We start from the raw sequence: 12876 nt of genomic DNA on the forward strand, positions 1-12876 counted from the left end.
TCATTAAATTAGTATCAATAAAAACAAGTAGAAAAAAATAAGATAGAACAAAAATAGACCTCTTTATATAAAATGCAAAGGAAATTACTATAAAATCATAATAAACAAAAAATATTAGAAAAAAAGAAAAAAAAAAAAAAAGGTTCAAGCAAAGCCAAACCCTTCATGCCCTTCAGTAATGGCCAATAAAAGGGAGCCACGAAGTTGTTCATAAGACTCATACGCTGGTAAATCCAATTGATTAAAACACGTGTGTGCACTTGGTAAACGTTCCAAAGAACCATAGTCCCTATGAATGCTGAATTTATGATTTCCATTCACACCAGCTAATGCAACAAAACCTTGCAAAGGAACCTTACTTGTACCCGTAACAAATTGTAGAAGTTTTGCTTTTTGCTCATTATCAAAAGATTTCACAGCTCTCCAAAACCATTGAATGACAGGTGTCGATGGTGAATAATTGTTGTAATTTGCATTGTTTTTCCAATCATCAACATCGATATCTGGTAACCCAGATATTAAAAGTTCCAATTCTTGTTCATCAAATATGGAAATCAAATCTTTTGGAATAATTTGGAAGAAGCCTTCCAAGAAGCTATCCAATTGATCCTTAACACTGACCTGCAATCTGTATTCCACCACTTTTTTCACATATTCCTGCTTGTTTTCTTCTGTTACTGGGATATCTCTTCCACCAGGGATCAAATCAACAATTTTGTGCTCACCGTAGTCTTCAGTTTCTAATGAAAAATTTTCGACAATAATATCCGTGATATCATTCTCTAACATCCATTTCAATGATTTTGCATAGTCAAGATCTAAAGTTTCCATATCTTTCAAAGACACTGGTTTGCCCAAAAGACACTTATAAACTGCCCTACTAAAATGAGCGTCCAAAACCTGCCCATCAAAGATAGCTTTACCAATAATGCGTCCAACAAACTTGAAGAAGGATAAATGTTCAGAATTCACCCAGGATGTACGATTTGGATGGAATGTGGATTCATCTGATGGAACAGGCACAAACAATGCGTAATCAGGATTGAAAATTTGACGAGCCAATACTTGGTACCACTCTCTTGTAACACCACCGGCATCAACACCTGCTTCTCCTTTGAACAGAATATCAAACTTGGAATCACGGAATTCTTCTGGGGATTTGAAAGCACAGGCTCTGTATGAGTCTAGGAATACTCTTTCACGAGAAACTTTGATTTGCATTGTGCGAGGCTTCGCGTTTTTGTTTTGAAGCTTTCTTTCAAAGTAATTTCTCTTGTTATCAAATTCAAGAATTCTTGGGTTACGAACCAACATAGAAAATGGGCCGCTCATTAGTTTTGGCTTGTTTCTAATCATCTCATTCAAAATCACCTTGTGTTCGTTTGTGAAGGAGAAAAATAAGCTTTCAATTGGTTCATTAGCAAAATCAGGGACTTTTGACTCATACTTTAAAGTGTCCTTGACCTGCAAATCTTTCACTTTGCTGTGTTTGCACACCACCATAAGACTTTCAATTAACGGAAGCAAAACGGTTGCAATGTTGTAGAGAGCTTTTTTCTTTTCAATAGCGCGGAAACATTCACTAAGATTTCCCCATAATGGGCCCAATGCAATCTTCTCGTACAAAGATTTGAGAGATTCACCTTCGGTTTCTGAATCAAACAAATAGTCTAGAGCAGTTAAGACCCTCAAAAGTTTGTTTTGAGTTGAACTTGAGCTTACAAACTTATTGAGTATCTCGCTATCAATGAGAGAAGGATCATCTGCTCTTGATACAGCAAAAGAAAGTTCCTTGAGATCAAAAACGAGCAATTTACCTGCAGAGGTTGCAAACGAAGATAGTTCAGCGGTAAAAACTTGTTTGGAGTTCGACAAAAGTGAAAGATTTTTCAATGTTGTCAAGGCTTGTTGGAAAGTTTTAGTAGAGCAATCACCAGCTATCAAAATTGAAACCACTGAGCTAAGAGTAGAGTTTGATACGATTGGAGGATCAAATGGCCTTAGAGATTTTTTTGTTTCGCTCTTCGGCATACTTGATCCTTCACTATTTTCACGATATCCATTCTTTGACTCCTCCATTTTCATGTCCTTCAACTTTTCTTTCTCTTTAGCCTTCTCAATAATAGCCAAGGAGCTAGTGGCTGTCTTTGCAGCTTTAGATAAAAGGTACATCAATATAGGCTCTCTCTTGACAATTGGCTTTTCAATTAACGATAAAAGAATATTGATTGGATACTTCATATCCTTTCCAGAGAGCGACTCCTTCAACTTTGTTTTTGATCTATTAGCCCTTTTAAGTTGGATAGAACTTTCGTGCTCTGTCAAAAAATAGTAGCGGAGATGTGGATAATCATTTAATAAAGTGTTCAATACTTTGAGAACTGTAATCCCCACCATTGCAGGGGTGATGTGCACCGGAAGCAGATGAAGCGACACATTCTTATTCTGGGAAGAAAGAGTCCCTTGAGCAGAAGAAGCTGAAACTGTCAAATTGGAGCTGATTTTAGCATTTCCATTATTCAAAGAGAGCGCTCTATTTGAAATCCTATTAAAAACACGTTCTAATGATTTGTTATCATTAATACCTTCTTGAAGAATATAGAGCAATAATGAAACAGTTTCTGATCTCGTATGCTTATTATAGCATAAGTAACGTAACAACTCACAGTAGTAGGTTGAGGAGCCTGTGTCATCTTTGAGAAAAACTAATCTTAAAATACCTGCAACGCCTCCCTTGTCAACCAATTGTGTGAAATATGTCTTTTTCTTTTTTAATTTTTCCTCACTTTCTTGGCTTTCCTCCTGCGCACCATCTTCATCTCCATTATCATTATCTGGTGTTGCGTCTTCTTCGCTTTCTTCTTCATTATCACCCTCCAATACCGCTGAACTAAAAATATTGCTACCACCAACATATGCCTGTTGGGCAAGTATCTCCTCACGAAGTTGATCTGGAAGTGCATCCAAAAACTCAGGATCAATTGTTGTATTCATGGTGCTTATTCTTCTTTGAGACTCTTGCTCTCTTTGCTGGTTCATATGCTGCACGAAAACTTCTTCCCTCATATCCAATGGTAAAGCTAAAAGAAATTCTAAATCAATACCGGTCCCAGCAATATCAACTTCTCGGCCGCCGATTTCAACCATCACCGGACTTGTATTGATGTCATTTTGTATATCTGGGTGCTCGTTTGTCGCATCGACAGACATCTCAGCCTTTGCTTGCTCTTCTTCTAGTCTGCGACGTTCTTCCTCCTCCTCTCTCTTTTTTCTTGCTTCTTCCTTTCTCTTTTCCTGTGCCTCTTTCTCTTGTCTCTTTTTTTCCCTTTTACCATCACTTAATTTTTTACTATAATCGAAAATTGAATCAACCACACCAGGAATGATTAATAAGGCGGCGTGTTTGGTATCGTTTGGTAAGAAAGCGCGATACAACTCCGTCCAAGTTTCGAATGTAGATCTAAATTCACCTCTAGTGTCTTTATTGGAAAACCTAGGTGGCCTCATGATTCTTTCTAATCTCCAGCCTGAAATATTAGGTGAAATTAAAAACGGGCTTTCAGTGAAACCCCCTCTTCCCCAATCACTTGATTGTCTGGATCTACTATTCGGTACTTGGAAAAATGAACCATCCGGCAAAATATTTAGAAACTGGCTATTATGAAGATTACGACCGAAAGAGCGTACAGGGGCAACTTCATTACCATCAATTCCATCATCGTCATCATCATTAACATCATCGTCAACATCGCCATCATCGTCATCATCACTATTATCATTAATAGAATCCAAATTATCATCAGCTGCGGCATTTGCAGAATTTACTGAGCGCTCGAGTAAATTAATTATTGATCTACTTGCAGAAGGATTTGACATATCAACACCGAAAGTTTCAAGCAACCTTCTGTGATTCAAATTAGCTGGTGTTGGATTTCTTGCATTAGAATTTCTTCTATTCTCCTCTTCTTCATAATCTGCTACCCACTCATCAATGATGCTTGAGTCATCGCCACTTGAATATTCCTCTATTTCACCGTCAGAAATAAATGAGCCACTATCATCGCTTGAAAGATCATCTTCATCGAATGATCCTAGCTCCTCAATTTCAATATCTTCATCACTATCAATTTCACTACCGTAGTCATTGGATTCATCAGCTTCAATAGGAGACATGCCTTCATCATCTTCATCATAAATTTCCCCATCTATACTGCCATCAACTTCAATCACAGAACCATTATCACTCTCATCACCAAACTCTTCTATATCCTCGTCTAAATGGTCTTCAAGGTCTGAATATACAATGATACCGCTTTCATCTGAATCTGAATCATATCCATCTGATACTTCTTCTTCTGAATTGTAGCTTGCAACGTCGTACATTCCCAAGGAAGAATTTCTGAACAATTGAGTGATTTCATCATTAGTGTCATAATCCTCCCCAGCAACTTGCTCTTCTTCTTCGCCATCACTAAAGCTTTTGAGAAAGTCTTGGTAATTAGACTTCAAAGATCCAATAGTATTCAAAAATTTAATGACAGTTCTGCAAAAGGCTCTAAGACAAGGGTAATTCATTTCAATATTTGTTAATATTGAAGCCATTTGTGATGGAATAGAGCGCTCAATCATGGCTTTGCAAATGAAAAATCCATCATTTCCAGTAGCCTCAACATCAAATACTGGAAGTTTGAAGTGAGGATTCAACAATACTGTGCACATTTCAGCTATATTATTAATCTTTCCATAACGAGCAAAAGCATCATCATTTGATTCACATGATTCCTTTAGAGCTTTAGAAATAATATCAATCGAAAACTTTCTAATAAATAACATATCAGGGTCTTCCTTAGGAGGGACGGTCAGACTGTGATCCTTTTTTGGTATTCCATCGATATCAACGGTTGAAAGAAGCGCTAAAACAGCAATTTTGGCCAATCTAAACACTTCCGTCTTTCTTTCTACCTCATTATGGCCCTGATTAGGATCAAAAACTCCTGTTGGAACTAATTGATGTAGGAAAAAATTTAAAGCAGTTGAACGAGGTTTCAAAGAAGTATTTTGTACGGCGTGCCTTTTCGAAAAAGTTAAAAACTCAAGTTTACTTTCTTTGTAGGAAGCTAAAAGTTCCACAATTACCCTAAGCAAGTAACAAATATATCCATGATTTGGATTTCTAAATACCTTTTTATCTTCCGATTTCAAGTTTTTCTTCGAATTTTTTTTGAGTTTATCGTATAAAATTTTCTGATCAGGTGAATCAATTATCCAATCATTATATTTAACACTCATTAATTCCGACAAAAGAAGCTTCATAACACCTGATGGCTTTACATTGACGCCCTTCTTGACTTGGCCAGAGCTTGCAGCTTGGTCTTCAATTGACACGTCTATCATTTGAGCATCAACATCATTTGGATCATTAGTTTCATCCCGTGATGGGTTTCTATCAGTTTTCGCCTCAGGGGCTTTGGCAACATTCATGCTATAAACGGGATTTTGAGGATTCGACAAAATAATTTTCGATGAAAGAACATCCCTGAAAGTCGATGGGTCTCTGATAACAACAGCAGCATAATCTTTCAAAAAGCTGGATAAGTTGTAATTTTTTCCACCTCCAAATTCGTCAGCTCTTGAGCCAGATTTTATAACATCATTAACCAATTTAGTAATCATTCTCGAAACGACATCCTGAGTTTCAAAGCAACGTCTTAGAAGAGAGTTCAATATCAACTTATAGTTTCTAAACTTGGTCTCATGCATCTCTTCATTGATCTTTATCTTTCTTTTATCATTGTCATCGGCATTTTCATCTTCATCAAAATACTGATAATTCTTTGCGTCAACAACTTCTTGATGTTTAACTATTTTCACCAAAGAAATGATTATATGGCTGTTCAATATCTTTCCGTAGTATTCTGGTTTCTGCAAATATAACACGAGGGTTCGAGCAACTGCAGACGCATCATCAAGATCAGTGATATCTTTCCAATTCAAAATAGCATCCAAAAATCTTTCTTTTAAATTGTCACTAATATGATAAATAGGCTCTGTGTACACATCATCAATTGCAGAAACCTTGACCTTGTATTCTTCCTCACAGATAGGCATTAAGGTAGTCGACATAATCTTTTCAAAGATTTCCAACGCACCACCAAACCAGTCAGCATCAGAAGACTTCCCATTAATAATACCATCCAAAAATCCTAATATATCTTCTACCTCAACAGATTTATTTACAATTTCTGCCCTCTGAATCAATCCCGCTATAAACTTAAGGACGTTCTTGAACCTAAAATCATGTTGTGCATTTTCGAAATCCAAATCAAATGACAACAAAACTTCTTTCATGTTAGAAAGGGGAGATAACTTATTATCGGTACCGTAAGTAGAACTAGCAGTATTCAAGAACAATTTGCTAATATCTTCTATAAGTTTAGAAAAGTTTTGCGCCACATATAACCAGCTATCAAAGACTAAGCTTTCCTTTTCCTTTCTCAACTCATAGAAATCGCCAACTGTTCTAACGCCTTCAAGCTGAAAATCAACTGCATTTGGAACTGTAGGTTTGAATGGATTATACAGAGCGGATACAGTAATTGTTGCCCAGGAAGCTAAACTGATATATTCTGGTTTGTTGACGTTCTCAATCATTTTTGGTAAAGAAGTGATCTCATTCTCATTGAGAAACAATTCAATGTAAGATTCTTCAAATCCGATAGATTTTAAGTACTTCATTTGCTCATCTCTAATGTCCAAAGTCTGTCTATTCAATGGATATAACACACCATCTTTTTCCTCCAATGTCTCTTCAGTTGTGTAAATCTTTTCTGAGAGTGCTATGAGACCCTTGTATAATTCTGCAGGGAGCTTTTTAATATTGATGTCATCATCAACAATTTCGTCTTCAAACATTTTTATTAACAATCCAAAGCCGGAAATTCTACATTGAAGTGAAAATGCCTTTATCAATGATGATTTCTTCATGAATGATATATCAGAATCATGTTTTAGTGGAAGGTACGGCTCTTTGGAGCATAACTTAGAGTAAATGTTCAAGCACCTTTGGATAAAAGCAATTGTTATGCAATAATCATTACACTTTACATTCTGATAATTCATGATGTTACTATACTCTCTGGCATCTTCAATAGTCAATGATTTCACATTTTCCCAAAACTTCAAACACAATTCTCTCAAATTCACAAACCCTTCATGTTGCATGAAAAAAACACCAAATGGGGCTTGATTAGCTCCTAAGTTAGGACCTTTCTTGGATAAAACGCCGTCAATCAAATGGAGCACCACCAAATAATAGTTTTTTGATTGAAATGGACTTAGAATTTTCCCCACATCATACTTGAAAAAAGTATTAACAAGGGTAAGGGCCAAATGCTCATTAATTTCAGCGCTATGCAACACTTGGCTTTTAACCTCTTCAGTAATTGTAGTTCTACTAGCTAGAATCGCCGAATTTGACAAGACAATGAAAGAAGTTCCGATGGATGATTGAATATCCTCCATGATGCATCTAATTTGTTCCGTATTCTTAAACTTTGGACTTGTCTTTTCAAATTTAACAGATACTTCTCTATTATAGATAGGGGATTTAAGAACAATTTGAGGAGCATACAATGACTGGCTCGAGGGCAAAGAAATCTGAGCAACTTGCACTGGCAATTTTTCCCTGATCAAAATCTCTTCGATAACCGTTCTATGATATAACTTGGAAAGAAGGCTAACGAATTCCAACCCTTCAGGCTTTGCAAGAACCTTAGAGATGGCGGCAGTTCTTTGAGGATGCTGGCTCTCAGGAAACATGTATATTTCAACCAAAGAATGTAATCCAATATTCAACTCATTGAATTTTCTCATGAAGCTCGAACTACTATTGTCATCAACATTATTGTTATCAAACGTAGAAAAGAAAGTAAGACCAGATTGATTTTCATAGTCAATAAAGGCCCTTATCTCTGGGTCAGTAAGAAGGGAATACACTTTTGAGAATAGGATGTCAAAGCCATATCCCTTATTTTGTTCTTCCAATTCCTTGACAGTAGAAAGAATGGAAAAATAAAAACTAGAATTCAAGTGATCATATGGCGCACGGTTGTAAATTAAGAAAGGCAACCATTTCTCGAACTCAAGTGAGCCATTTTTAACTTCCTCATAAATTCCGCTCCAAATATGACTTTCAAAAATTGCAGTATAAATGAAGTTGGCAGCATTTTCCATAATAAATAAATCATCCTCCACATCTTCAACTAATGTGCCAAATCCGTCTTCTTGGTAATCTACCGGCTCATTTTCATCATAATATAAACTCTTCTTTCTAGGAGACTTATAAAACTCTACACCCTTCATTCTAGGTGAAACCAATCCCGGTATCAGAGTGATTAATTCATTGGTAGCTTTTATAATTTCAGGTTTCAAGTCAGAATAATGTCTGCCCAATTCATCGAATGCAGAAGCTATTGCTGTTGAAATTTCATCATTGACCAATACCTTTGCAATCTTAACATTTCTGAAGGTTTCAAAGAACTTGGTAATAACGCCAGTTTCTTGGACTTTTTGTAAACCAGTCTTATTTAAACAAAAGGATCCCATAATTTCTGGAAGAGATAATATCAAATAACCATCAGGCAAAAATAAAGACTCCACATTATCCAAAACAGTATCAATAGTTCCGGACTCTAACAAAATCGGGAAAGAAGTGGGTTCATTATGAATGATAGTTGTGATAGTACCTAATACGCTTGTGAGAATCTTTGGGTTGAATATCTTGGCATTTAATAAGATCTTATTAAATGATGTTAATAGTGGGGAGTCAAAAAAGTTCCTCATTCTATCACCAGAGTCTGTCCTGATTAATTCGTAAGCAAATTTCATTAACAGTCTGGTATAACCATAATCTCTTTCCTTCATGATCACTCTAACTCCAAGATCATTTTCATCCAATCTTTTCGAATTGAAGTTTTTTGTGGTGAGCTCTATATAATTCAAGTCTCCAAAAAATGCTTGACTCTTTAGAGAATGCTCCACTTGTTCACCAATAGCTTCTATTAATAATCGAAATCCTTCTTTTGTGATGAATGGATCCAAATTTCGCAAATTCGATGTTACTATTGACTTGAGGATACTAATCGCACAGATAATTATTCCCTTATACTTTTCGGATCTCAATGGTAAGAACTCCATCAATTGGTTCAATAAACCAGCAGAGACCAACGTGGTACCCAAAACTTTAAGGTCAGACAAATTCTCAACTACCTGCAAAAACCATACATATGCCCTTTTTGTTTCTTCAAATTTGTTATCCTGCAAACTGAGCTCCTTAACAGAAATAGTCTCGTCACTAACCTTCACTGTACTTTGGATAGATTTCAAAATTTGAAATAATAACCCATGACTAACATTTCCGCTCAACAATTTCAACAATTCATTTCTAAACTCTCTTTTACCAGAAATAGCAGCAAGCGTAAACATAGAGTCGGCATATACATTCGGGTTGATGGTTTCTTGGTTTTGCGGTTTTATTAGTTCAATTATTGAAGAAATAATCTTCAAATCTTTTTCAGCCATCTCTTGTTCATCCGCAAGAGAACGTGAATTGTTTATCAACATATTACATGAGTGAGCAATGATCTTGACTTGTACCCATTTTTCTCTTAACTGCAAGCAATCGAAGGACTGGCTATTAAATGATTTGGCCACACTCAACTGGACAGAAAACTTTGGTAAATATGTGAAAGGGATTATTTTAGAGGCTTTATCGTAAATTTGTTGAATTGATAATTTTTGGAGCTCTTCTTGAGATAAATTGAAATTACAGAGACCATCAACAACAACCGTTTGCTTTTGCGATTTCTTCTTCCCAAGCTTTTTGGATTTGGATTGTTGAGGAGTCGCGGTTGCATCGCGTTTTTGGGCCTTATTCTTTGCTTTATAGGTTTTCGATGAGGCTTGACGTTCTGGGTCACTGGTGAGGGAATGTGAATGTGACTCGGAAGATGATTTGAAGTATTGAAACTCTAGTCTGCTCCATTTAGACGGTATCTTTTTTTCATTTTTCAAAATATCCAATAAATCATACCGTTCATCGTTCTTTTCTGAGTGTCGGGAATATGCTGGGACACAAGTTGATAAAAGCGCCAACATGCCTTTAACACGGTAGGGAATGAAGATATCCAATGATTTTCTTTTCGCAATTCTATTGGCGATCAAAGTGATGATTCGTAACACATGATATTTTACATTCACACTTGAGCACATGAGTATATCGAAAAGTCTATCGTGAGAGCTGTATAATGTTTTGCCAGAACAGTGGTTCAACAAAATTTCTGTGAATTTCAATACTGAGACGATGATATGGTCATCATCGCTCGATATTTCGTGCAACTTAGGAAACTGTTCAGATAGACCATACTTTTCCACCTGATCTTTCAATATCTCATCAAATCTATTCAATAAAGGGACCCAGAACTGCAATCCATTAAATTTCACGATGATTGGAAGTAGATTGTTGTTGATTTCTGTAATCAAGCTCTCTAAGGGTTTCGCTGCAAGTTCTTTTGCAAACACCAACTTCGACTCCATATCGTACCTGTTAGCACCAATAATCATTGTTTGATTTTGCTAAATATGGGGCGGTTCAGATTGATGTGAATCTCTTGAGAAAAAATAACAGCGACACTTAGGATTGTAGATGATTTGTGAAGGCAAATAATTAGCCATCTGTGTGTTTTCTGGCAGCGCTTTTTTTTTCTACTCGTATTCAAATCATCTGCAGCAGGGCTTCGAATCAATTCACACAAATAACCGGGTAGCAGTCGATATAGGCCCAAACCACAACAAGATCAACAGGAAATTGGAAGAACCTTTTCCATTTCTCTACAAGATGAATGTTTCAACTGACTTAGAGCTACGTTACCTATATCAACGATCAACTATATTCACAAACCTCGACGTCAAGGAAAGTGAGTTCCACCACTGCTTGAGTGCGCTTAGATGGAAAATCTCAACATGTCATGACGGGGAAAAAAAAAAAAAAAAAAATTCTCCTGCTTTCCCTCTCACTCATCCTCCTCATCGCCGAGGCATATGCCATCCTATTGATATAAAAGAATGAGAAATTTAGTGGTGTTTTCTGGCTCCTCGCATCCTGCCCTTGTGAAGGATATCTGTTCGTACCTTTGTATATCACCAGGGGATGCTCAGTTAACAAAATTCAAGAACGGGGAGACCTCGGTGACAATCAAGGATTCTGTCAGAAATAAGGATGTTTACGTGGTCCAAAGCTCGAACGGCCATGTCAATGATATGTTTATCGAACTTCTAATCATGATCAGCGCTTGCAAGTCAGCAAGTGCTAAGAAGGTTACCGCCATCCTACCTTTATTCCCTTATTCGAGACAACCTGATGTGCCGTTCCAGAAGGCTGGATTACCACATTCCCAAACACAGCCAAACACCCCAATTGTGAACAAGGAAGCTTACTTCAATAACCTTTCTGACGCTAGATCAGTCATAAATTTCAAGGAACAAACCAGTAACTACAAAGAATGGGTGGTTCAAACAGGTACATTAATAGCCGATTTATTGACCCAGCTGGGAGCGGATCATATCATTACAATGGATTTACATGACCCACAGTTCCAAGGCTTTTTTGATATTCCTGTGGATAATTTATATTTCAAACCACTATTGATTTCATATATTACCCAAAACGTTCCAAATTACAAGGATTCCGTGGTGGTTTCTCCCGATGCAGGTGGTGCGAAACGTGCTATTTCTATAGCCGATACTCTTGGGTTGAATTTTGCGTTGATACATAAGGAAAGAAGAAATATAAGAAGTGCCAAGCACGCTCTGGGATATTCGCTATCGGCAAGTGTCTCATCTCTATCGCTTGTGCATGACCATAACGCCAACACTGCTAATGCCAACATTGGAAAAAGTACATCATCTACAACTATGTTAGTTGGTGATGTCAAAGATAGAGATTGTATCATAATAGATGACTTGGTGGATACTTCGTCTACCGTCATCCGTGCTGCCAAGATTTTGAAAGATCAAGGAGCAAAAAGTGTCGTGGCTATCATCACTCATGGTGTATTTAGTGGCGATGCTATCGAGAGAATCAAGAGATCTAACATCGATAAGATAGTAGTTAGTAATTCTCTTCCTCAGTCCGAGAATGTGGCCAAGTTTAGTGGATCTGCTTTCGAGGTTATTGATGTCAGCAGGATCTTTGGAGAAGCCGTTAGAAGAATACATAATGGTGAAAGTGTTAGCATTTTATTCGATCATGCGCTATAGTTCTTGAATAATTTCCTTTTTAGATGAATCTTTTTTTTTAGTGGCTTTCGATCTTTCTTTTGAAATTCTTTCATCATCCATATTCTTTTTTGACCATTTGCTTTGTTAACTTACATACATGAGTATATACCTATGCAATTATATGACTGTGAGACTGAATAACAATAAGCTACTAGGATTTGAAAACTATAGACATTTTACTTATTTTGTATTTTGTTCTCTTTTCAAAATGCTGAAACGTTTGACGATTCAATTCAGCTTGAAGCCTCTCGGCAATCAATCACCATTCGATGGCATTTTTTTTTCAATTTCTTCCAAACATCGCCATGTGCTCCCAATAACAAAAATTTAAGATTTAATTAAGATTTCCAGCGATCATATATTGCCGATTAGAGCCAGCTCAAATGGTTTGAGAGTTTTTACATCTAACTTGGGTGCCCTATATTTTTTTCTTTCGACAGTGTTTCAAAAAATGATTTAAGCGGCAAATCGATTTTTTTTTTTTTTGTATTGCGCCCAAACGGCGGTTGCCGCCCTTCCCCCTCCTTACAGTGAGTCCCC

General features: G+C 36.7%; 2 protein-coding genes across 2 annotated transcripts; one reads left to right on the plus strand and one right to left on the minus strand. All coding sequences in view use genetic code 12, as the record gives it.

Annotated features, from left to right (window-relative positions):
- Positions 1-144: 144 nt before the first annotated feature.
- On the minus strand, positions 145-10620 carry TOM1 (E3 ubiquitin-protein ligase TOM1; the record flags this gene model as incomplete). The annotated part of the gene is made up of 1 exon (XM_064995612.1): positions 145-10620. One exon carries the CDS (start codon positions 10618-10620, stop codon positions 145-147), a length of 10476 nt encoding a protein of 3491 aa, XP_064851684.1.
- A 501-nt stretch (positions 10621-11121) lies between these two features.
- On the plus strand, positions 11122-12315 carry PRS5 (ribose phosphate diphosphokinase subunit PRS5; the record flags this gene model as incomplete). Its single annotated transcript, XM_064995613.1, has 1 exon — positions 11122-12315. The coding sequence occupies one exon, from the start codon at positions 11122-11124 to the stop codon at positions 12313-12315; it is 1194 nt and encodes a 397-aa protein (XP_064851685.1).
- Positions 12316-12876: the final 561 nt, after the last annotated feature.

This window comes from Saccharomycopsis crataegensis (genome assembly GCF_037102585.1).
Source record: "Saccharomycopsis crataegensis DNA, jcf7180000000074, whole genome shotgun sequence".
In the NCBI taxonomy this organism is placed as follows: Eukaryota; Fungi; Ascomycota; class Saccharomycetes; order Ascoideales; family Saccharomycopsidaceae; genus Saccharomycopsis; species Saccharomycopsis crataegensis.